At 45.1% G+C, this 23,028-nt stretch overlaps 1 protein-coding gene across 1 annotated transcript in view; it reads right to left on the reverse strand.

The window, feature by feature from the left end:
- LOC310792357 (uncharacterized protein) overlaps window positions 1-23,028 on the reverse strand; it is a gene marked incomplete at its 3' end in the record, with an annotated part of 29,305 nt that overhangs the window by 67 nt on the left and 6,210 nt on the right. The window contains exons 3-14 of the mRNA XM_083654079.1: window positions 18,953-19,089; window positions 14,529-14,609; window positions 11,673-11,770; window positions 10,707-10,787; window positions 10,353-10,433; window positions 9,294-9,429; window positions 8,474-9,036; window positions 6,413-8,383; window positions 3,555-3,737; window positions 2,865-3,026; window positions 2,395-2,487; window positions 2,233-2,293 (exon numbers count right to left, since the gene is read on the reverse strand). Of these exons, the coding sequence (XP_083510205.1) occupies window positions 2,233-2,293; window positions 2,395-2,487; window positions 2,865-3,026; window positions 3,555-3,737; window positions 6,413-8,383; window positions 8,474-9,036; window positions 9,294-9,429; window positions 10,353-10,433; window positions 10,707-10,787; window positions 11,673-11,770; window positions 14,529-14,609; window positions 18,953-19,089 (3,647 nt within the window). The remainder of the gene's footprint in view (window positions 1-2,232; window positions 2,294-2,394; window positions 2,488-2,864; window positions 3,027-3,554; window positions 3,738-6,412; window positions 8,384-8,473; window positions 9,037-9,293; window positions 9,430-10,352; window positions 10,434-10,706; window positions 10,788-11,672; window positions 11,771-14,528; window positions 14,610-18,952; window positions 19,090-23,028) is intronic.

Here is a 23,028-nt window from a genome sequence, read left to right on the forward strand (position 1 = left end):
GAATGATTAGGGGCCCTTACCAAAAAATGATGCAGACCTCAGCAGAATACTGTATTTGTTTTTGTGATTTCTTTTTAATTTTCAAATAGCACAAGAACATAGGGTAACACTTTACAATAACGTACACAAATAATGTAGTAGTTACTAGTAAACTAATCATTAACTAATAGCTAATGAATAATTTGTCATTAGTCAATCACTAGTTAATCATAGTTAATGAGTAGGTAGTCATTAGTTAATGATTAGTATCGAAGTTCCTGAGTAGAGTAGTTAATCATTACTTAATGATTACTAAATGTCAGCTCCTGAATATAGTAGTTAATCATTAGTTACTGATTAGTCGGTCAGTTCCATGAGTAGAGTAGTTAATCGTTCGTTAATGATTAATAAATGTCAGTTAGTGAATATATTAGTTAATCATTAGTTACTGATTAGTCGGTCAATTCCTGAATAGATGGTTAATGATTAGTAGCCTAAATGTGAGTTATGTGTGAGAATATGTGTGAGAATATATAGAGTAGTTAATGATTATTTAATGATTATTTTGTAGGTATATCAAAGCTGTTCACTCCAAAGAGTGACTCATTCATTATTACTTAACACCACTTACCTTTATCGTTCCCCCCTTAAGTGCTGCTCCAGAGTTGTTACTGCATGAGTACCGAATCATTGCTTACTTATTACCTGACCATTAGTTGTTCTTTTTGTGTACGGTACCCTAATGTAAAGTGATGCATCATACTGAGTAGTCAACAGTGTTGGGGAGTAGTGAACTACATGTAGTTGAACTATGTAGTTTAATTACATTTTGTAGTAGCTTGCTGGTAGTTCAACTACATTCATATTTGGGTAGTGAGTCAAGTAGTTAACTACTTTTTGGTAATTTTGGTGTAGTTTAACTACTCAGACTACAAACTACAATTTTGGGCAATAAAATGAAAGGAACAGGCACGGCTCCAGGTTTTCTAAGGGGGGGATTGGGGGAGGCTAGACCAATCTGTGGGGGTGCTAAGAAAATAGTCAATTTTCATGACTTCAAAGTTACTTTATAATGACCCCCCCCCCGTCCCCAAATAAAACCAGATATGGCATGCAGCACGTTAGCCGTCATTCAAAATAAATGTAGTTTTTAAATTAATTTGGCCAAAGAATATAAAAAATATATAGCTATAATACTACAAGTGACCACAAGGCAATGGCAGAAACTTTCACATGCAAAGGTTTAGGCATGAGGAGTGATGATTGGGTGGGTTTAGGCATGATGAGTGATGATTGGTTAGGTTTAGGCATGAGGAGTGATGATTGGTTAGTTTGCTATTGTAATGTTCCATATAATGAAGTATCTCATGCTTGTTGATTTAATGATTGTTTTGCACCTGCTGCTCACGTTTGAGATACTTCTGGCTCGCCTGGAAAGAAGGTGGGAGCAGCCGAGTACAGTCAGCCAATCAGAGGCAGAGAGGGGCGGGTCATGCCTTCGCCATCATGGGGAAAAAAATATCGCGCACCCGAACGACACGGCTGTAGAGCAGAATGGCTCTGCTGTAAAATCCTCATAGATGGTTTTTTTGGCAAGTAAAGTTAAAACAGTCTATTACACCGGAAGCGGAAGAAGCACCCATCAGGCATCACGGCAGCTAGAAATAAGGTGGATACAACTGCCCAGCAGGAATACATAGTACATTTAAAAAACCATCGAGGTTGAGAACACAAGAGAACACAATAAAACATTAGGGACCATGTTGGAAATAAGTGTTTACACTTTTACATGTTATCCCTTGGATCTTTTATTGTCTCTATATCCATGAATAAAGTCAATCAAAAGGTTTATTTTCATTGTGGACTTTTTCTTACCCTGATATTAACCTAACCAACCATCACTCCTCATGCCTAAAGCCAGAGATGGGAAGTAACTAAGTACAAATACTTTGTTACTGTACTTGAGTAGGATTTTCAGGTACAGTATCTGTACTTTACAGAGTATTTATTTTTCGGACAACTTTGTACTTTTACTCCCTACAATTTAACACAATTTATACATTAATATATGTACTTTCTACTCCTTACATTTTTCAAAACAGGCTAGTTACTTTCATTTTAATGCATGACAGACAAATATGATGTAACGTTGTTTGTTTGTCTCTCTCGTCTCGCGCTTCCCCCGCTTTTAAACCTGTGTAGTAAAGTCAAACATCAGTCTGTGGTGAAGTAATAGCACAATGAGTCTATTACCTTTCACAGGTGGGGCAGGTAATCTCCTCCTCAGCTGTCTTGATGAGTCGAGGGTGATGGGCTGCAAAGAGAAGCACAGGTAGAGAGATGGTTTCTTAGGTGCCAGCACAGACATTATGATTGTTATACACTGTCGGTATAAGCTGCACAGTAGTACCGTACCATGACCGGTATGTTCCTGGCCTTAGTGAAGAGTGGGTCCACATTGAGGCCTGCGCTCTTCAACGCAGCAATCCTGGCAGAGATGTCCGATATCTACAGTACAGCACCAACAGCACGTGACACAAGTGAAACGTCATCTCCCGCAAACGACCAGCATCCAAGTATCATCAAAATGATCAGTTATGGCCTTTCAGATTTAGATTTTTTTTTGTTACTTTTAATTTCCTCTTCATCAGCCAATTAGTTCATGTTTTTAACCACCACAACGCAGTGGGAAAATGCACAAGAAAGAAAGTTCTCCTTGGGTTCAGACCTTGGATTCAGACCTTGGTCAGCACTCAGCAGGGCTACATTTTACACACCACACCATCTATGAGATAGTATTATTTATTATATACTAGTGGTAGAACATGTTCAGGACCCTTGATATGCCTGTTTCAGCTCTAGGTGCATACCCAGGCCAAACCCACCTGTAGCTCAGACTGTTGGACCTTGGCAGCTGCTGATGCCACCTGCTCCTCCAGGAAGGACAACTCACAGTCGGGCGTGGCTCCACTGATGCCCCTGGCGCACTCGTCCAGGTCGCTCAGCTCCGCCTCCAGGCTGTACACTGCACCAGCTGCCACATACACCTGTAGCATGGCATGGCCAGGGCCACACAACATAATCAACGGTTTCACATGTGGATTATTACTGATATCACGAGGTATTATTGGATATTTATATGGAAAGTCGACTAAGCATGTGCTTCATATTCATACAGTTACACACATCACCGCCCAGTAAATAGCGTTAAGTTTGGACACACCTTCCCATGAACTTAAATGAGAAAGTTTGACTAGTACTGTATATTTATATATTTTTTGTACTTACTTACTTACTTACTAGGCTTCAAAATCTTCTTTTTTATACTATGGAACCCAAAAGACATAAATCGAACATTCCACTTTAAGCGGGGCAATTTTGCATGCATCAAAATATACTTAATGTATACTACTAGCCTATATAGCCTACTATTGCTACACTCATCGTAAATCAATCTGGATAACAGCTACAGGTAATCGACTTAAATCAAGTTTTTTTTTTACAAACAGTGTCCTCCTAAAGTGCAATGTTAATGAAATGTCACAAGTGAACAAGTGAAATGAAGCTGAACTCACATTCTCCTCTAGTCTGGAGAAGTGTTGGTCCAGCTTGTTGGGGTCCGTGTTGGGGGGCAGGGCGGGGCCGGGGGGCCGGGGGCTGCTGGCTGCCCCGTCCACCCCCTGCAGCAGCTCCTCTGTGGCATTCAACACCTTCAACATCTCTGTGGTGATGCTGCGCAGGGACACCGCGGAGTACCGCTACAACACACACACATGCGCACGTGTGCACGCACACGCATACACACACACACACACACGCACACGCACACGCACACACACACACAATCACACATACAAATAATACAAAGATACATTAATGCCAATATAAGTGACCAATGTGGTTTACCAAGGCTGATGCTGTTATTTTTGTACTGAAGCTTCAGATAGCTGATATTTTGTGCTCACATTCGTATCTTTCAATTTCCAGTTTCCATTTGCATTAAAAAAAATAAAAAAAAAACTCTCCACTGAAAACCATTATAATAAAATGATTTTAAGGTTTGCCTATATTCAATGGAAGGGGAATCTCAGTGATACAGCACTGTCAAAACATTTAACAATACAAAAATAGAATGCCTCTTTTACAGGCTTTTTATGTAGCTGTGGGTGGTGGTGGACGACATGACTGATATTTGATAGAAGGCCAATATTGACCTTCTATCAAATATATCCAGATATCAAATATTCCAGGATTTTGGTGCCCCCCAAAGAGGTTTCAGCCATATCAATTAAAGCATCCCACTAAATCTTTAGGGACATTACTTTTTTCTTTGGTTTTGGGTTGCAAGAAAAGGAAGAAATCCTGACAATGACTGATATATTTGAGTTCAGGACAACCCTGATTGCATACCAACTCAAAATCAAACATTTTTACTTTTAGAGAATTTAAAAGTTAAAGTCCCACATGTGTACAAAGTGTGGGTGCTGCTGCATAAGTTCTGACAATGACTGATATGGTTGCATTCAGGATAACCCTGACTACACACTAACGACTAACCCAAACTCAAGCATTTACTATCATTTTAAAGAATTTCAAAGTCCCACATTTTTACGTTGAAATGACTTTAAGTCTGAAACTTGAGGTGCTTTAAAAACACATTGCTCGGTCCACTCATGCTTACTGTCATGCAAAATCTCCCCCCAAAGGCTCAAAACCCTATTGGAAAACCACACATAATACACATTCTGTGCAGAGCACACATTGGAAAATACAGCATATTGAAAATAGAAAAGACAAAATCAGATAAGACGTCACATGGAAATAATGTGAAAGGAAAAATTAAGTGAAAAGATTGAGTATGGGAGGTCATTTTCTACCATGCTGCCTACCAAAGCAAAACCAGAAGTCAGTCTCACCTGCTCTAGCAGAGTTGATAAGTCTATTGTTTTGTCTAGCTCCACCTCTCTATCCTAGTGCACAGAGGCCATATGTGCTGTAGCCTATTGTATTTTTAATTTGATATTTTTTATATTTTTCATTTGCAGGTTAAACTGTCAGCTGAGCTCTGTTATTGATGCTTTGGCTAAAGGCCTGAATTTTACAATGATGTTTTGGAATAAATGTTTAAAAATCGATTGTGTGTTAAAAGCTTGTGTTACGTTTTCATTGGCGTTATTACAGTACTTTATTTTCAATGTCCGCTATCAAGAGCAATTTGGTTAATAAAATCGCTGGGCTGGGCACAGTGTTTGTGGTGTGTGGGAAATGTGTTAAAAGCTTGTGTGTTACGTTTTCATTAGCCTACACTAATAATTCATTTCAATGTCCGCTATCAAGAGCTATTCAGTTGGTTCATGAAATCGCTGGGCTGCGTACCATGCAGTGGTTGTGGTGTGGGAGATTCCAGCTGTCAAAAGAAGACAAAAGACTTGCTCCTGGCCAATCCCGGCGCTTGACTGCTGCGTAGGCGGGCACAGGGCGTGGTTTTTGCGTAACCTATGTGCGATTCGAAATCACGCGGGAAAGGCAGCATCATAGTGTTAGTCATTAGTGTTAAGCGGTTACTTGCATTGCAGAAAGCATCTGAAGGAAGTGTTAGCTGGTTTTTGGCAAATAATGGGCTTAATTGCTCAATGCTCAATGTTGCTTTAATCACGTCTTTTGGGAAATAATTGCTTTTGAACTTGTGTCTCACTTTGATACTGTTGCTGTTGCCCATTTACCCGGGAAAATGCTTAACCGCCTTTCACACCGATCGTGCAATTCATTGTGCAGAGCAAGGCCATTGTTTTCCATGAAGGACGCGGCAGCGCTCTCCTAGCTGCACAGCGGAAAGTGGCGCACATCACATTGATTTCTCTCCAGGTTCGGTGAGAAAAGTTCAACAATATTGCACTTTGACCTCAAAATACACTGACAGCTACCAATAGCAGTCCGACATTTACAGGATGTGGAGGTTTTGTAGGCTCCGGAGCACCAAGGATTTAAAAACATATTGGGACCTCGCCAAAAAGTCACTGACAGATAATATCTGCCATGCCATGGATGGGGATAGGACAGGTTAGAAAGATTATATTGCATTTTTTACATATTCAAAAGAAGCTCAAGCCTAGATAGCATCATTGTTGAAATAGTTCCGCTGCTTTGAACAATGTTAAGACTTGAAAGCAGCAATTTAGCAGGTTATTCGTGTCATTAGTAAATCTATCTATGCTTATACACCGTTTAAAATGGAGTATTTGCAGAAAACGAACCGCATAGGCTGTTGAAATCGTAGAATATAATATGTTTCTGTAGCCTACCAAAATTCCAGCTTGCACTCTACCTTGCGCAAAATATGTGCACTGGTGGATTGGTGTGAAAGCCACTTTACTGTGTAGTATCACTTCCCTTAGAGAAGTCAAAATATGTTTTTTCCCTCAGCAGTTCTTACATTCTGAATCTCCTCTGGTGACAGAATACCCTCCAGCTCAGAGGAGGCGCTCTGCTCCACGTCTTCCCCACTTTTCTCACTGGTTCCTTTAAATGTTCCATCACTCTCTACAGCAGGATTTTCCTGGCTCCCCTTTCCTCTCGTCTCCTCTTGGTCCTCCTCGTGCACTGCCTTGCTTTTGCATGTCCATCTGGCTTCACCTCTCTCCTCACGCGTGTCGTTCGTTGTCACATCTACTGTACGTTGCTTCTCTAATTCCGGGGGATGTATTTCTGTCTGCTGTTGTGGATTTATGTTTACGGCATCTCCATTCTTTCTACAAAGCTCACCTATTTCGAGATAACCTCTCTCTCCCTCACTCACAACTGACTCTGGCATCACGTTATCCCCTCCACTTCTACTCTCTTCTGCGCTTACTGCCTCCTTCGATACATTTGTGCTTTGTGCATCAACATTATTTTCCATCTTTCCAGTTTCGCCCACGATCTTGTCATCTACTTCCGCTAGTCCTTTATTCCTTCCTCCTATTTCCCCAAATCCACCCTCTACTTTCTGGGCATGTGTGTCTACCTGCATCTCATCCAGAGACATCATCATCATGCTACTGATGATGATGTCAAACTCCACATCTTCTTCGTCATTTTCTGCTTCATGTGGGACTCTTGTGCCCTGTAAGGCTGTGGCTATCCTCTCCACAACCCTTTCCTTCAGTCTCTTGGCTTCCACCAATATGTCTAACTCTTTCTCTTTCCTTTCATCTGTCTCTTTCTCTCGCTCCCCCTGGTCCTCTCTCAAAACGTCCACCATTCCCGTTTGCTCCTCTCTCGCTCCCTCTCCCACGCAACCTTTCTTTGCGGTTTCATCTTGCTGGACGGCCTCCGCTTTCCTCTCGCTGTCCGGCACTGTCTCCTCGCAGCTCTCTCCTCTTCCCGTGTCTTTTCCTACTTTGTTTGCGTCCGTCGACTTCTCTCCTTCCGGGTCGACTTCGTCCCCAAAGTCAAACATGCTCACATCTATGTCTCCGATGCTTCCGCTCCTCTCCGCGGCACTCTCAGTAACGATCTCTCCTTGATCTACCTCTTCCTCCCTCTCTCCCTCGTCCTCCCCGACTCTGTCCAGCTCGTCCTCCGTGGAGGAGAACTGCGAGGCGCTGACTAGGCCGGCCAAGTCGCGCACCTGAGCAGCCCGGGCCGCCTCCATTGTCCACAGGGTCTCTTCGTCTATCGCGCTGCCTGCTCTGTCCAGTTCGTCCTCGGTGGATGAAAACTGGGCAGCGTTGACTTGGCTGGCTAATCTGCAGAGTTTGACCGCCAGATCTTCGTTCTCCCCATCGTCCTCCTCTTCTCTCTCTCCATCGCTGAAGCTAACTCTGTCCAGCTCGTCCTCAGTGGACGAGAGCTGGTTAGCCCCGGCTTGCTTTTCCAGCTGACGCAGTTTGTAGGTAAGCTGAAGCTCTCCCACGTCTTCCTCACTCTGGTCCGCTCTGTCCAGCTCGTCATCGGTGGACGAGAGGTATGCGAGCGTGGATTGGCCAACAAGCCTGTACAGTCTGCACTTCATCTCCTCATCGATGTCTTCCTCCTCTTTCCCGTCCTCTGTTCTTCCTCGGTCCACGTCCACGTCCGTCTTCCACAACCTCTCGCGCTCTCTTTGCCTGCCTCCTCCGCTCTCCCCTTCCTCTGTCTGTCGCTTGTTGCTTCTCCCGCCGTCAAGTTTGTCTACATGTACTCCGGTGGAAAGGTGGGAGATGCTAACTTGGCTCGCCAGCCGCTGTAGTTTGAAAGTGAGTTCCTGGACTATTCCATCGGCTCCGGCTCCAGTGGCCATGTCGTCATCGAGGTCAAGCGGTTCAGGCGTGGCGACCTCAGGGGTCAGCGTGCCAGGCGTCGCGTCAGATGTAGGCTGGGATTGGTTGCCTTTATTCACAATGCACTTGTTCACCAGCATGTCCAGAGGGATAGTGTTGTAATCCTGTGAATTTAATAAATAACAGGTTAAAAGCAAAATGTATTTAACTTATTTTTAGTTATCTTATCTTATATTATAATCTCTTGCCCTTACCAGCACAGAAGTAGAAGCTGGCACTTGCTCCTTTTTACTCCTCCTTTTCTTCCGTGATTTCCTGACTTTTCTCACTTCCACCTCAGCAGCTCCTCCGCTCTCCTCTCTTGCTCCTTCCGGGTTAAAGTTCACATCGATGATGCTGGTCCGGCGGGATGACGAAGGCCGTTTGATCTCCTGGGGCAGCTTAAACATAGCGAGGAGAGGCTTATTGTGCTTCGAGTTCCCCTCCGAGTCTGAGAACAGGGCGTCTCTGCTGCCTCGGCGGCCCGTCGGAGGCGAGGGGGTGCTGGATCGGTGACCGCGGGTGTCCTGGAGGTTGAAGTTAGAGTCTGTCATCTTCCTGTGGAACTCGTGCAGGGCGGCCCCCCAGCAGCTGTCGGGCTCGGGCTTGGCTTCGTTGTCGGAGCCCATGCCCTCGTAGGCAGAGACGACCCCGGACTCCTTCTCCAAGGCGCTGTAGACCAGGCTCTTACTTTTGGTCAGCAGGCTGGGGCGCGAGAGCTGGGCGCTCTGCAGGGCAATCCAGTTCCCATCTGGACTCTTCAGCACTGAAGACATGCCTCCGGATGCTCGCACACACACACACACACACACACACACACACACACACACACACACACACACACGAGGAGACAGACATTAGCAGACAAAAACACATGCGGCTTACAGACAGGAGAGAAAAACAAAGAAAAACAAACACAGTGGAGACAAGCTTGAACTAACAGTGAATATTGCTGTCAAATATCATTTTTAAATGACTTCAGCTTTAATATGGACGTAATGTTTGTATTTAAGGCAGTGATCAACATGAACTTACTAGAGTTGTCCAGCCGGTCTACACTCCTCCAAGTAGACATGGCAGAGCCTCCACCTTCCTTCTTTAACCCCTGCAGATGGTCCTGGTGCAGATCTGGAAGGTCATTGTCCAACAGGGAGAAGGCAGAGCGAGACCTCTGGGGGAAGTCATGACAAATGTAAAATGTTGAAAAGAAATTTGTCAATAGGCGTCACACTCACACTATAACTATGGCTGTTAGCAGTGGTCAGGCTGAATGCCAAAAAAAAGAAAATTTTTTTTTTTTTTTTTTTGTATGTCCAACCAGCAGAGGTCAGCATATTTCAACTTCCAGTTCAGAAGATGTGTAGTGGAGCCATTAGTGGAGCAGACAACACACACGCACGCACGCACGCTCTCACTCACACACACACACACACACACACACACACACACACACACACACACACACACACACACACACACACACACACACACACACACACACACACACACACACACACACACACACACACACACACACACACACACACACACACACACACACACACACACACACACTGTCCTCCTGTACATTAACTGTACTTGGAAGCTTCAGTGCATCTGCCTGTGTCTGTGATGCGTGATTTCTAACCCCACATAGGATAAGCAATAACCACGCCCTGTGGCGCCGGGATTGGCCAGGAGCAACACTGGAGGGCACGCAGCCCAGCGATTTCATGAACCAACTGAATAGCTCTTGAGAACGGACAGCGACAGCATAATAATTGTAATCTACACAATGTACACAATCTACAAAAACATGCAATAATATAAACGGTGTTGTGTTCACGTTCATAGCTCATATAATATAATGTATCATATCGTTAATTTCAAGCTCAATTCTTACCCAGAGAAAAGGCACAGCACTGAAAATGTAACAAGCAATAGTTTTTTAAACATCTTTATTTTAAAAGATGAAAAACCCCAGGTGCTTTAGTCCCAAGCTCAATGCTCCTGGCCAATCCCGGCGCCACAGGGCGTGGTTATTGCTTATCCTATGTGGGGTTAGAAATCACGCGTCTGTGATGTGTATTTTACCCAGAGGCCGGGCTGGTTGAGGGAGCTGCGGGCGGGCAGGTGCTGGTTCATCTCACCCACGGTCTTCTTCCTGTTGATGATCTGACATGATGCACACAGACAGGATCAGTGCTGCATTATATCTCTGATCCCAAATCAGTTCGTCCTCCCGTTAAGGGCAGACTGATGGTTCAATGTTATTGGTGTAACAGCTGTGCAAAAGCCCCCTGTTGACTTACATTTGAGGGTTGTGCAATCGCTTTCACACTAAATACATCGCCCTAATTACTCACTATAAAAAAAAATCTCTACGTCAATTATAATGGAATGATTGTGTCAGCATCTCTAACACTAAAATGTATCACCGTGACTTACTTTTTGCACAATAGTTTTGGCCAGTTCCTCAATAAACTCTCCTCTGTGCTCCTGCAGATAGAGTGCCTCATTTTGCTTCTCCTAGTGAGTAAACAACAAACAAGCAAACAAGCAAACACACACACACACACACACACACACACACACACACACACACACACACACACAAATAAGAGAGGTATTCAGAGAGCATAATGCAAAGAGGCAAAAGCGGATTACTCCTCTTAAATATATGCCACATTTTCTGTACTCAACGCAAAAAGCTTTGAGATATTTTACAGATTAGCGAGAAGTACAGTAAGTCTTTTGGGAAATATATTGCAGTAGCTGAAGAAGCTGAAATGTACTTTGGCTGTGTGTACTGTTAGCTGCTGTGTTACAAAATATTCATCACAACTAGAATGCATTGAAATGAAGTAACAGGCACTGGTACAGAGGAATCACGCTTCGTACATTGGAAAACATTATGAGACATGAATGAAGACATAACTACACTAAGCTATCAGCTTAACTTCACTTTAAATGAATGACCAATGTGGTCTATGGCCAGCATTATGATGCATAAACATATCAACAATTTTCATGTGGGTTTCACAAGATCCCATATGAATACATGTCATTTCCAATATAACATAATCCTTTCCAATCATCTGACTCAAACAGAAGTCAGCTTAAGGAAATTACCTTATTCTACAGAACTGCATATAAATTGGCATCTTTCTCATAGTGCAGAGACAGCGGAAAGTAATATACTGTACTGTAGCATTACCCTCCGTGCATTATTTACAGGATAAATGTTACATTATTACATTGCATTGTTGTAAATAAATAATAATACTTGTATTGCTGACACTGTAGACAGACAGTGGCACAGACAAACAACGTAGGCAGATGAAGTGTTTATATGAGGAGGAGATATGTGTATTTAAAACAGACCATTTATAAGAAATGGGTGAAATGAGTTACCTGATTGGCAGTGTCGAACTCAGCCTTGGAAATGGCTTCATCTATGGCCTCCTCTGCCACCCGCAAAGCCACGGTGAGTGTCTCTGCCATGCTGTGCTCTGACAGGGGAACATAACCACCACATCTATTTAGACATGCATCTCTATATCCATCCATCATCCAGCTTTGTACCATTACCTCCAAATGAAATCAAATGAATCATCAATGAAATGAAATCAAAACAAAACATGATTTACCCAGTGCAAACAAGCCCCCCCCCCCCCCCCACACACACACACACACACTCCCCGAACATTACACTCGGACACAAGGGACTTCTTTTTTAGGTCAGAGTAAAATGTTATATGGTCTCTCCTTATTCTAAATATAACTGAAATGCTTTTTTTTTTACCAAGTAAATCTATTTTTTATAAGCATTTTACAAAATGTCTATGAAAAATGAATGGCTGACGAGTCACCACTTGCCCACAGCCATCCAAGGACACTCAATCATGAGACTTGGAAACTATTTTTATGTTATTCTGATTAGTCTTAGATTTGTGTCATAGTTCTGTGAAGCCCGACATGAGCCTGAGCATTTTTCTATTTATTTTTTATTTTTTTGGAGGGCCCCTTCATACTGAGGGGCCTCTGGGCTCCTGCCCAGGTTGCCCATATGGTAGATCCGGCCATGATTGCAAATAAGTAACATGGGAGGGAGTAGTCATATCCTGTTCAGTTTAACTCCGCCGCTGCAACACTAATCACTACAGGGAGAGACATGACCGTGAGCTAGATCACTGCCTTCTTTCATTCATGGTGGCAGTTACTCATCCTGTTAGTGCGCTGGACTGGGAGGAGAGGGAGACGAGACACAGGCAGGCAGGGAGAGAGCAGGAGAGACCTCCACAGCTGTTTGGGATGCAAGTGGCACCCGACCCAAGAGATTACCACCAAGGCCCTTTAACGATTAATTTGTCTGCTGCTATGATCAGTCACCGACTCACCGGCCCTGTGCTTCAGTCACCGGCCCTGTGCTTCAGTCACCATCCCTGTGCTTCAGTCACCGGCCTGTGCTTCAGTCACCGGCCCTGTGCTTCAGTCACCATCCCTGTGCTTCAGTCACCGGCCTGTGCTTCAGTCACCGGCCCTATGCTTCAGTCACCAGCCTGTGCTTCAGTCACCAGCCTGTGCTTCAGTCACTGGCCTATGCTTCAGTCACCAGCATGTGCTTCAGTCACCGGATCTGTGCTTCAGTCACCAGCCTGTGCTTCAGTCACCGGATCTGTGCTTCAGCAGGGGACCGGCCCTGTGCTTCAGTCACCGGCCCTGTGCTTCAGTCACCGGATCTGTGCTTCAGTCACCGGCCTGTGCTTCAGTCACCGGCCTGTGCTTCAGTCACCAGCCTGTGCTTCAGTCACCGGCCCTGTGCTTCAGTCACCAGCCTGTGCTTCAGTCACCGGATCTGTGCTTCAGTCACCAGCCTATGCTTCAGTCACCAGCCTGTGCTTCAGTCACCGGCCTGTGCTTCAGTCACCAGCCTGTGCTTCAGCCACCGGATCTGTGCTTCAGTCACCGGATCTGTGCTTCAGTCACCGGCCTGTGATTCAGTCACCAGCCCTGTGCTTCAGTCACCGGCCTGTGCTTCAGTCACCGGCCTGTGCTTCAGTCACCGGCCTGTGCTTCAGTCACCGGCCTGTGCTTCAGTCACCGGCCCTGTGCTTCAGTCACCGGCCTATGCTTCAGTCACCGGCCTGTGCTTCAGTCACCGGATCTGTGCTTCAGTCACCGGATCTGTGCTTCAGTCACCGGCCCTGTGCTTCAGTCACCAGCCTGTGCTTTAGTCACCGGCCTGTGCTTCAGTCACCGGCCCTGTGCTTCAGTCACCGGCCTATGCTTCAGTCACCGGCCTGTGCTTCAGTCACCAGATCTGTGCTTCAGTCACCAGCCTGTGCTTCAGTCACCGGCCTGTGCTTCAGTCACCAGATCTGTGCTTCAGTCACCGGATCTGTGCTTCAGTCACCAGCCTGGGAGACCAAATGGGAGTTTATGGATTCCTAACAGGATCACACTGACCCAGAGTCTTTTGAAAAAGCTTCAAGAGTGAGAGCACGTCATGAGGAGAAAGCCTTGAACTGAGAGTTGAGGTTACATTAGAGCCAGAGTTAAACACTTACTGAGACAGCTGGACAGTATATGGGTCATTTTCTAAACTACTATAATGTGTAATAAGTTGTTTATGTGTAGCACTTGTAAAAGTAGAGTTTACAAACTGCACCGTGGCTCCTGCATTACATGCTGGGGAAGCTAAGCCGGTCTGACTGTGTGGCTAGTCCTTGGGGATGGAGATGGGAGACCATCTGCCGGAAGTGGCGTCGGAGTACCAGCAGGAGGTGCTCTTCCCCCTGGTCTCATGAATATATCCCCACCCCCAATGCCCCAGGGCAGAGACAGAGACTCTGTCCTGTGAGAGAGCAGTCTTTCGGATGAGACGTTAAACCAACGTCCTGACTCGGCACTCTTCGCAAACAAGAGTACAGTAGGTGTGTAACCCCGGTGCCCTGGCTAAATAAGCTCATAGGCCTTAATTGCTTCCATCATGGCCAACTAATCATCGCTCGTGAGCTAATTGGCACTTTCAGTCCTCATCTCTCCACTGTGATAGCTGATGTGCGGTGAGCATTCTGGCGCAAAACTGCATCAGTCGGGTGCTACACATTGGTGGTGGATGAGTTGACTCCCCCCCCACGGCACAAACACACCCCCTGATATGGAAATCCAATCAATTATTATTATTATTTCTTTATAAATACAGGTGTACGGTAAAAACAGCTAACAGTGAAATAACGTGGAATATTAAAATGTGTGTGTGTGCACCTTCACTTTGTCTGTAGAAGGTTGAGTCGCTCCCACAGACGCTGCCCTCATTGCAGATGCTGTCCTCGTAGGCGCTGCCCTCTGCTCAGACAGACACAAACAAACAGACAGATGTGGACACAGCACAGCGCGTAATGCATAGCTGCTGCATAACGGGGACGTGGACGACTCTGACAGGTCAACAAAGTATTATTCCACTCTAATTCAAATGGAACGCTGGATTGTTTTTGACAGTTCATTTCAATGTTGTGAATCCCTGAATACACAGATGGGGCACATTTACATGGAATGAATTTCTCGTCGGGAAGCTTGCTTTTTAGATTGGAAACAAAAGTATGTTGAAATTGAAGCAAAAAAATATATAAAAAAATATGTTAATAATAATAATAATAAAAAGTTGGGGAAAGAGATTTACTTTGTACTATATTAAATCTCATCAATGTTATGACTTAGTTCATGAATATTAATGTTTGAAGTGAACACTCCATATAAACTTAGGACTGTGAGTATAATAGCAATAATAATCTATAAATATGATTTAAAAAAGACGACAAAAAAAGCACGCACGCAGGGTTAGTGACACATCTATTTAAACAAGAATAATTGCTCACGTCTTTAAAAATATGGTTTGAGATTTTGAATGTGTACTTAGTGATTTGGGGCCAGCCAGTGACTGAGCAGATCCCTGCCTCCAGCCTGGGGCTATTTGGTAATGGCTCCCCCCTCCCCGCTCAGGACCCTGAGGCTCTTTTTCACACCATGTAAACATTTGCGCAACAATGCTGCCGTTTGTGGTTACCTAAGTGCATTACAGTGGTCTCATGTGTGGCATTACTGCAGGGACCTGATCCGTGCACAGCATGTTCAGATGCTGTGTTCGGGGTCGGGGAGTACGCACAGGGTCACTTCCAATCCTTTTAATGGGCAAACATAGGGCTTTAACCCAACTGATGTGTATGAACGAGATTATTTTGAAAATGCAGAGAGCACTCTGCTTTCAATTCCTCTCACTGCCAAACGATCTACAGGGAAATATGAGAGTTCAGCAGAACGACGACGTCTTAAAAAGGTGATCAATTGAGGATCTCAACTACTAGCGCTGCTAAAGGTCACAGTAACTCTGAAGTCTCTGCAAGCCTCTCAGGATGGTGGAGTCATACTGACATACACATAGGCACATAGAAATATCTACAGTACACTCACAGTCCTTTCATGTGTATGATAAATGCATAGGCTATATATGGCGGGTTAATTCTGCAATATAAGCTAAAGTAGTTGCACTTAAAGTGACACTGAAATGAAAAAAATATATATACTTTTTCACCTTGTAATTCTATCCTACCACACTCTTATTTGACCATTTTTGCCAACAAAACATTTATTCCAATGTGTTTTCATGTCAAAATCTCTTCCTGGAAAAAAGCATGTCAAGTTAAGCCCTCTACTAAGAACCTTCCTAGAACTAGGAGCAGTGGGCAGCTGCGGTGCAGCGCCCGGGGACCAACTCCAGTCCTTGGTCAGGGGACCCTACCAGGAGTATTAACCCTGACATACATGTCTTTTGGTGGTGGGAGGAAACCGGAGCACCCTGAGGCAACCCACATGAACAGGGGGAGAACATGCTAATTCCACAATGAAAGGACCTGGGACGGACCGGGGTTTGAACCCGGGACCTTCTTGCTGTGAGGCAAGAGTGCTAACCACTGAGCCGCTATAAATTGGTATTTAGATGGTTGTGTCTCACAGCACTATTGCTATGCATCTTGAAGGGGAATTTTGCACCACTGCACAATTTCTACACTTGACGATGACTATGCCCACAGCTTTTAAGTTCTCAAATGTCAGCTCTATTAAATGTGAAGCTATTCATGCAGCTCACACTGTTCTTATGCAAAGTAACACTACCAAGGCATCCTTTCATGAGTCAGATTATGCAGATTGGATTTGGGAGTCGTATTACGCCAAAGATTTCACAGTGCAGGTCAGTTCGAAACAAATTAGAATGTATGATATACAGCGTGTGACCATGAGTGTGTGTTTGTGTTTGAAATCAAATTATGCAGAAGAAAATCCAGATAGATAAAACAGAATGAGACGATGAGCAACAGCCCGATGCCAGCCCCACATCAGCCCTCCTCCCACCAGGGGGCACAGCTCGAACCCACATCAGCCCTCCTCTCACCAGGGGGCACAGCTCGAACCCACATCAGCCCTCCTCTCACCGGGGCACAGCTCGAACCCACATCAGCCCTCCTCTCACCAGGGGGCACAGCTCGAACCCGATGCCAGCCCCACATCAGCCCTCCTCCCACCAGGGGGCACAGCTTGAACCCACATCAGCCCTCCTCTCACCGGGGGGCACAGCTCACACCGCGGAGCTGTCAACATCTCCGCAAAACACACATAATACTCTGAAATCCCCTGTCTGTTCAATCAGATCACATGCTCTGAACTAATGGCCTCTGCCTGTACTGCAGTCTGTCCCTGGCTAGACAGATGTAGCATGCTGCTTATATATATTTTATTTTAAATTTTCTGGACAATACAAACGAACACGCTCAGACACAGGAAAAGAAAAAAAACATACATGTATTATCATTAGTGTGAGTGAATGTATGACATCACTGATGATGTCATCAGTGGGATTTATGACATCACTGATGATGTCATCAGTGGGATTTATGACATCACTGATTAATTTATGACATCACTGATGATGTCATCAGTGGGACAGACAGAGAAACAAACAGACAAACAGAGCCCTAGCTCCCATTTATATACTGATGATGATGATGATGATGATAATGGATTTTAACAGGTTTCATGGGCCTTCAGTTAAGAAACAAAATGCAGTTTTATGCAACAGCACTGATAAGATTCATATGACTGGCATACGTTTTGCAAAAACACATGCATACTGTATGCATGTACCGGTATTACTGGAGGTACACACAGAAATATATGCAGACATAAACTCAAGCGCACTAGCTTGCACTCCTGATTCCTGATTCCCTGCTGAGTGACAATATGGAGGAACCAAACAAACATTGGCATACAGACAGTCAGACAGTCAGACAGCAGCCAGTCAGACAGACAGTCAGACAGCAGCCAGCGTAATCTGCTGAAGTTATGTGAGATGAAAGCCAGCAGAGAGCTTAATCCTGTTTTGCCCGCTCCCTAATTCCTCTCTCCATTGCTTGGAGATATGTGATGCTGTTCTATCCAAATGAGTCTGATGAGTCTGATGAGTCTGATGAGTCTGCCATGTTGTGTAGAAACGTGATTTGATGAGAAAATGTAGATTTTAGCTGTTTTGGGGTTTCATCAGATTTGAATAAAATAAAACCTTGTTTGCTGTTGCTCTACTGTGCATGTGCGAGAAGAAGGCGGCAAGGCGCTAAAAGTGAGCGCTATAAAGCGTGTGCTAGAAATGAGTGCTAGAAATGACTGAGCGAGATATTTATATTAGTTCAGGTTAATGGCTAGAGTAGTCAGATTGTCTGAGCTGCTGCTCATTTGGCCTGGACGCTCTGCTGCTGGTTCCAGTGTGCCGCTGCAGCGGGATGGCCGGGCGGATTGAGTAGCTGCTGTATATTCTATCTGTTCTGCTCTCCTCTTCCCCCCTTCCCCTGCTCCCCCCCCCCACCTCCTACCTTTCCCTGCTCTCTCCTCCCCCACATCGCCCCCGCTCTCCCTCCCCACCTCCTACCTTTCCCTGCCCTCTCCTCCCCCACATCGACCCCGCTCTCCCTCCCCACCTCCTACCTTTCCCTGCTCTCTCCTCCCCCACATCGCCCCCACTCTCCCTCCCCACCTCCTACCTTTCCCTGCCCTCTCCTCCCCCACATCGACCCCGCTCTCCCTCCCCACCTCCTACCTTTCCCTGCCCTCTCCTCCCCCACATCGCCCCCGCTCTCCCTCCCCACCTCCTACCTTTCCCTGCCCTCTCCTCCCCCACATCGCCCCCGCTCTCCCTCCCCACCTCCTACCTTTCCCTGCCCTCTCCTCCCCCACATCGACCCCGCTCTCCCTCCCCACCTCCTACCTTTCCCTGCTCTCTCCTCCCCCACATCGCCCCCGCTCTCCCTCCCCACCTCCTACCTTTCCCTGCCCTCTCCTCCCCCACATCGCCCCCACTCTCCCTCCCCACCTCCTACCTTTACCTGCCCTCTCCTCCCCCACATCGACCCCGCTCTCCCTCCCCACCTCCTACCTTTACCTGCTCTCTCCTCCCCCATCCTCCATAATGATAAGTTTTCTGTATTTTGTTATCAACTACAGGTCACTAAACTACTACAAAGCAACTAGTACTATTAGCAGACATTCAAAGTACAGTAGTAGTAGTGGGCGTACAGTAATCCTGACAAAACCCATAAAAATATGTTTTAGGAGTAACACTCATACAATGCAGTAGGCTAGTTTACCAGTAAGCTCTGAAAGCGTCCCGTGTTGCACCAAGTGCTTCTTGTAAAGCGTCTTCAGCACTTTGGCGCTGCCGAACCTCTTGAAGCGGCTCTTCACATTAGTGTAGAACCACTCCAGAGACTGGGTCTGCAACAGCCTGAGAGAGAGAGAGACAGAGAGAGAGAGAGAGAGAGAGAGAGAGAGACACACAGAGAGACAGAGAGAGAGAGAGAGAGAGAGAGAAATTACTTGAAAATGCTTTAGTGAGGAAAATGTCATCCAATGTACACACATCACACGTGCACGCACGCACACACACACGCACACGCACACGCACACGCGCACACACACACACACACACACACACACACACGCAGTACTGTAACTTTCTGTCTGGATGCTGCTTGAACAGGTCGCACTTGAAAATGAGATCCAGGTCTCAAGGTGATTCACCTGTATAAATAAAGGTTAAATAAAAAAAATAAACACACACACACACACACACACACACACACACACACACACACACACACACACACAGAGGCATGTAGCTACAGGATTGTTGTGGACAGAGGAAAATGTCCCTTCTTATCCTGAAGTCACCTTGGCCACCTGCCAACTCCCTCTCACATACAATTCACTCTCCTGGTCTCTCTCTCTCTCTCTCTCTCTCTCTCTCTCTCTCTCTCTCTCTCTCTTGCCCTCTATCAATTTAGACTCACTCTCCATGTCCTCTCCAAATTACACTATTTATCTGTGCTTCTGTCTCAGGGTGCCTAGACAGTGCTGTTAACCTAATATCATCCTGTGGTTTACCACCAATATTTGGGTTAAATGACAAACAGAGAGCGGCAACAGCTAAAAGATGGAGAGAGAGAGTGGGGGAGAGAGAGAGAGCAGGAGAGAGAGAGAGAGAGAGAGAGAGAGAGAGGGAGAGAGAGAGAGAGAGAGAGAGAGAAACAAAACAAGGAGACAGCTTAGTCACAGGTGGACACAGAGAGGAGGTGAAGAAGGAAAAGGCCACCAGCTCGTTGTGAAGTCCTATAGTTAAAGAAAAACACAATTTAATCAGATATTTAGCATTAAAATATTATTTTGCTAAACCAAGAGTGTCATTATCAGTGTGTCATTATTTTTGAAACAACTCAGATTAAGAAGATCACTGCATTATCACAAAATTGATACTTGTTTCTACAAAATTCTTGAAATAAGTTGCTTTGCATTGGAAGAGAGTGAAATTTTCTAACCCCAGTGGCAGATTTGTTCACTTATTTTAAGAAAGTAAGAATTGTATGATTCAAAATGACAACACTACAACACATTTTGAGAAGGAAACATCTGAAAAGTCAGGAAATTCTCTAAGATCTCTAACTCTGCGCTCGCTAAGCTAAATTGCCCAGTAGACGGGCTGACTCACAAATCCACATAAGCGTACCTCCAGGTTCAGCTACGAGCAGACTTCTCAGTCTGAGGCATGTTGACAAGAGGGGAGAGGAGACTCAGTATAGAGCTGCTACTGGCAATGTGTGTGTGTGTGTGTGTGTGTGTGTGTGTGTGTGTGTGTGTGTGTGTGTGTGTGTGTGTGTGTGCGTGTGCGTGCGTGAGTGTGTGCGTGCGTGCGTGCGTGCGTGTGTGTGTTTGAGGCTGTGCATACATGAATCTGAATGTTTGAGTGTAACTTCCAATCACGTTTACGCACTCACAATTACTCTGAAAATATAGTTGCAGGATTTAAGTTTTTATCTAAGAATGGCATCGATTGAAAAACTCGGCCTGTGATTTGCAGCTGAGCAGCTCATGCGGATGTTTACAACACAACAGAGCAAGAATTGAATGAATAAAAGATGAGCTTAATGAGAGGCTATAGCTGCACTGCTGCAGCACACATACAGGTGTCCCCACGAGGGCCGTACTGCTGCATGCAACACCTTTACTGACCACAGCACACATACAGGTGTCCCCACGAGGACCGTACTGCTGCATGCACCATCTTTACTGACCACAGCACACATACAGGTGTCCCCACGAGGGCCGTACTGCTGCATGCACCATCTTTACTGACCACAGCACACATACAGGTGTCCCCACGAGGGCCATACTGCTGCATGCACCATCTTTACTGACCACAGCACACATACAGGTGTCCCCACGAGGGCCGTACTGCTGCATGCACCATCTTTACTGACCACAGCACACATACAGGTGTCCCCACGAGGGCCGTACTGCTGCATGCACCATCTTTACTGACCACAGCACACATACAGGTGTCCCCACGAGGGCCATACTGCTGCATGCACCATCTTTACTGACCACAGCACACATACAGGTTAGAGCTGTCGAAAATAATCGATTCAGAGATGCATCGCGATGCTTAATAGGACGATTCTGAATCGATTAACAAATATAAAAAATCGATTATTAAAAATTTTTTTTTTTTTTTTTTTAAATAATCAAATAAAATAGAATGTAAGTACATGCAGTTGTTTATTTTAATTATGGATCATAATACAATGCAATTCCAAATGCACTTTTATTTTAAAAGTAGCCACACAGTGAGAAAAAAGAAAGTGAGAAAAAATAAATCATGTATTGCGGAAAAAGTGATGCATCGATTTAAGATGCATCGTATAATCGAATCGAATCGAATCGTAGACTTGTATAATCGAATCGTATCGAATCGTGAGATCAGTGAAGATGCACAGCTCTAATACAGGTGTCCCCACGAGGGCCATACTGCTGCATGCAACATCTTTACTGACCACAGCACACATACAGGTGTCCCCACGAGGGCCGTACTGCTGCATGCAACATCTTTACTGACCACAGCACACATACAGGTGTCCCCACGAGGGCCGTACTGCTGCATGCACCATCTTTACTGACCACAGCACACATACAGGTGTCCCCACGAGGGCCATACTGCTGCATGCACCATCTTTACTGACCACAGCACATATACAGGTGTCCCCACGAGGGCCGTACTGCTGCATGCAACATCTTTACTGACCACAGCACACATACAGGTGTCCCCACGAGGGCCGTACTGCTGCATGCACCATCTTTACTGACCACAGCACACATACAGGTGTCCCCACGAGGGCCATACTGCTGCATGCACCATCTTTACTGACCACAGCACACATACAGGTGTCCCCACGAGGGCCGTACTGCTGCATGCACCATCTTTATTGACCACAGCACACATACAGGTGTCCCCACGAGGGCCGTACTGCTGCATGCACCATCTTTACTGACCACAGCACACATACAGATGTCCCCACGAGGGCCATACTGCTGCATGCACCATCTTTACTGACCACAGCACACATACAGGTGTCCCCACGAGGGCCGTACTGCTGCATGCACCATCTTTACTGACCACAGCACACATACAGGTGTCCCCACGAGGGCCGTACTGCTGCATGCACCATCTTTACTGACCACAGCACACATACAGGTCTCCCCGATAGGTTATATTTTTCCCGAAAATGAGGCATAGCGGGAAACGGGAAATGAAGAAAAATCATCCTTTTTATTTTATTTTTTATTATTATTATTTTTTTTTAATAAATCTATGGGTTGATAATTTTATGCTGTAGTGTCTTATTTGCTGATATCAATAATTATTCTCATTCTTATTATAGGATTAAAGAAAAAGAATGAATTTATGTTAACAAACATTATAATTTAAGATAAAAACTTCATATGAAATGCCGTGTTCATTGCATGTGATCGTCTGCTGATAAGAACAGCCTCATGGAAATGTTATTTGACAATAAATAAACGGAATTCGTTACAGCACTTAATTTGGGAAGTGATATTGGACAATAAACAAATGAAATTCGTTAAAGCAAGTTATTTTGCGTGTTTCAATGAAGCTGAGATGGATTCCATATTCTGATAGCGTTCAGCAGCCTTTCTAATAGCCAAACAATTTCATTTACTTTCCAAGTGACATTCATTGTTCAAGTGCAATTGAATCAATAAACTAGTGCAAACAATCACGGCCTGTGCCGCTTGTGCAAAATTGCAAAAAAAATATGCTGCCATTTCTGACAGTATTTCGGCCACCGAGGCTTTTGGTGTTAAGTATGCT

Source organism: Poromitra crassiceps, assembly GCF_964638095.1.
Source record: "Poromitra crassiceps genome assembly, chromosome: 17".
Classification (NCBI taxonomy): domain Eukaryota; kingdom Metazoa; phylum Chordata; class Actinopteri; order Beryciformes; family Melamphaidae; genus Poromitra; species Poromitra crassiceps.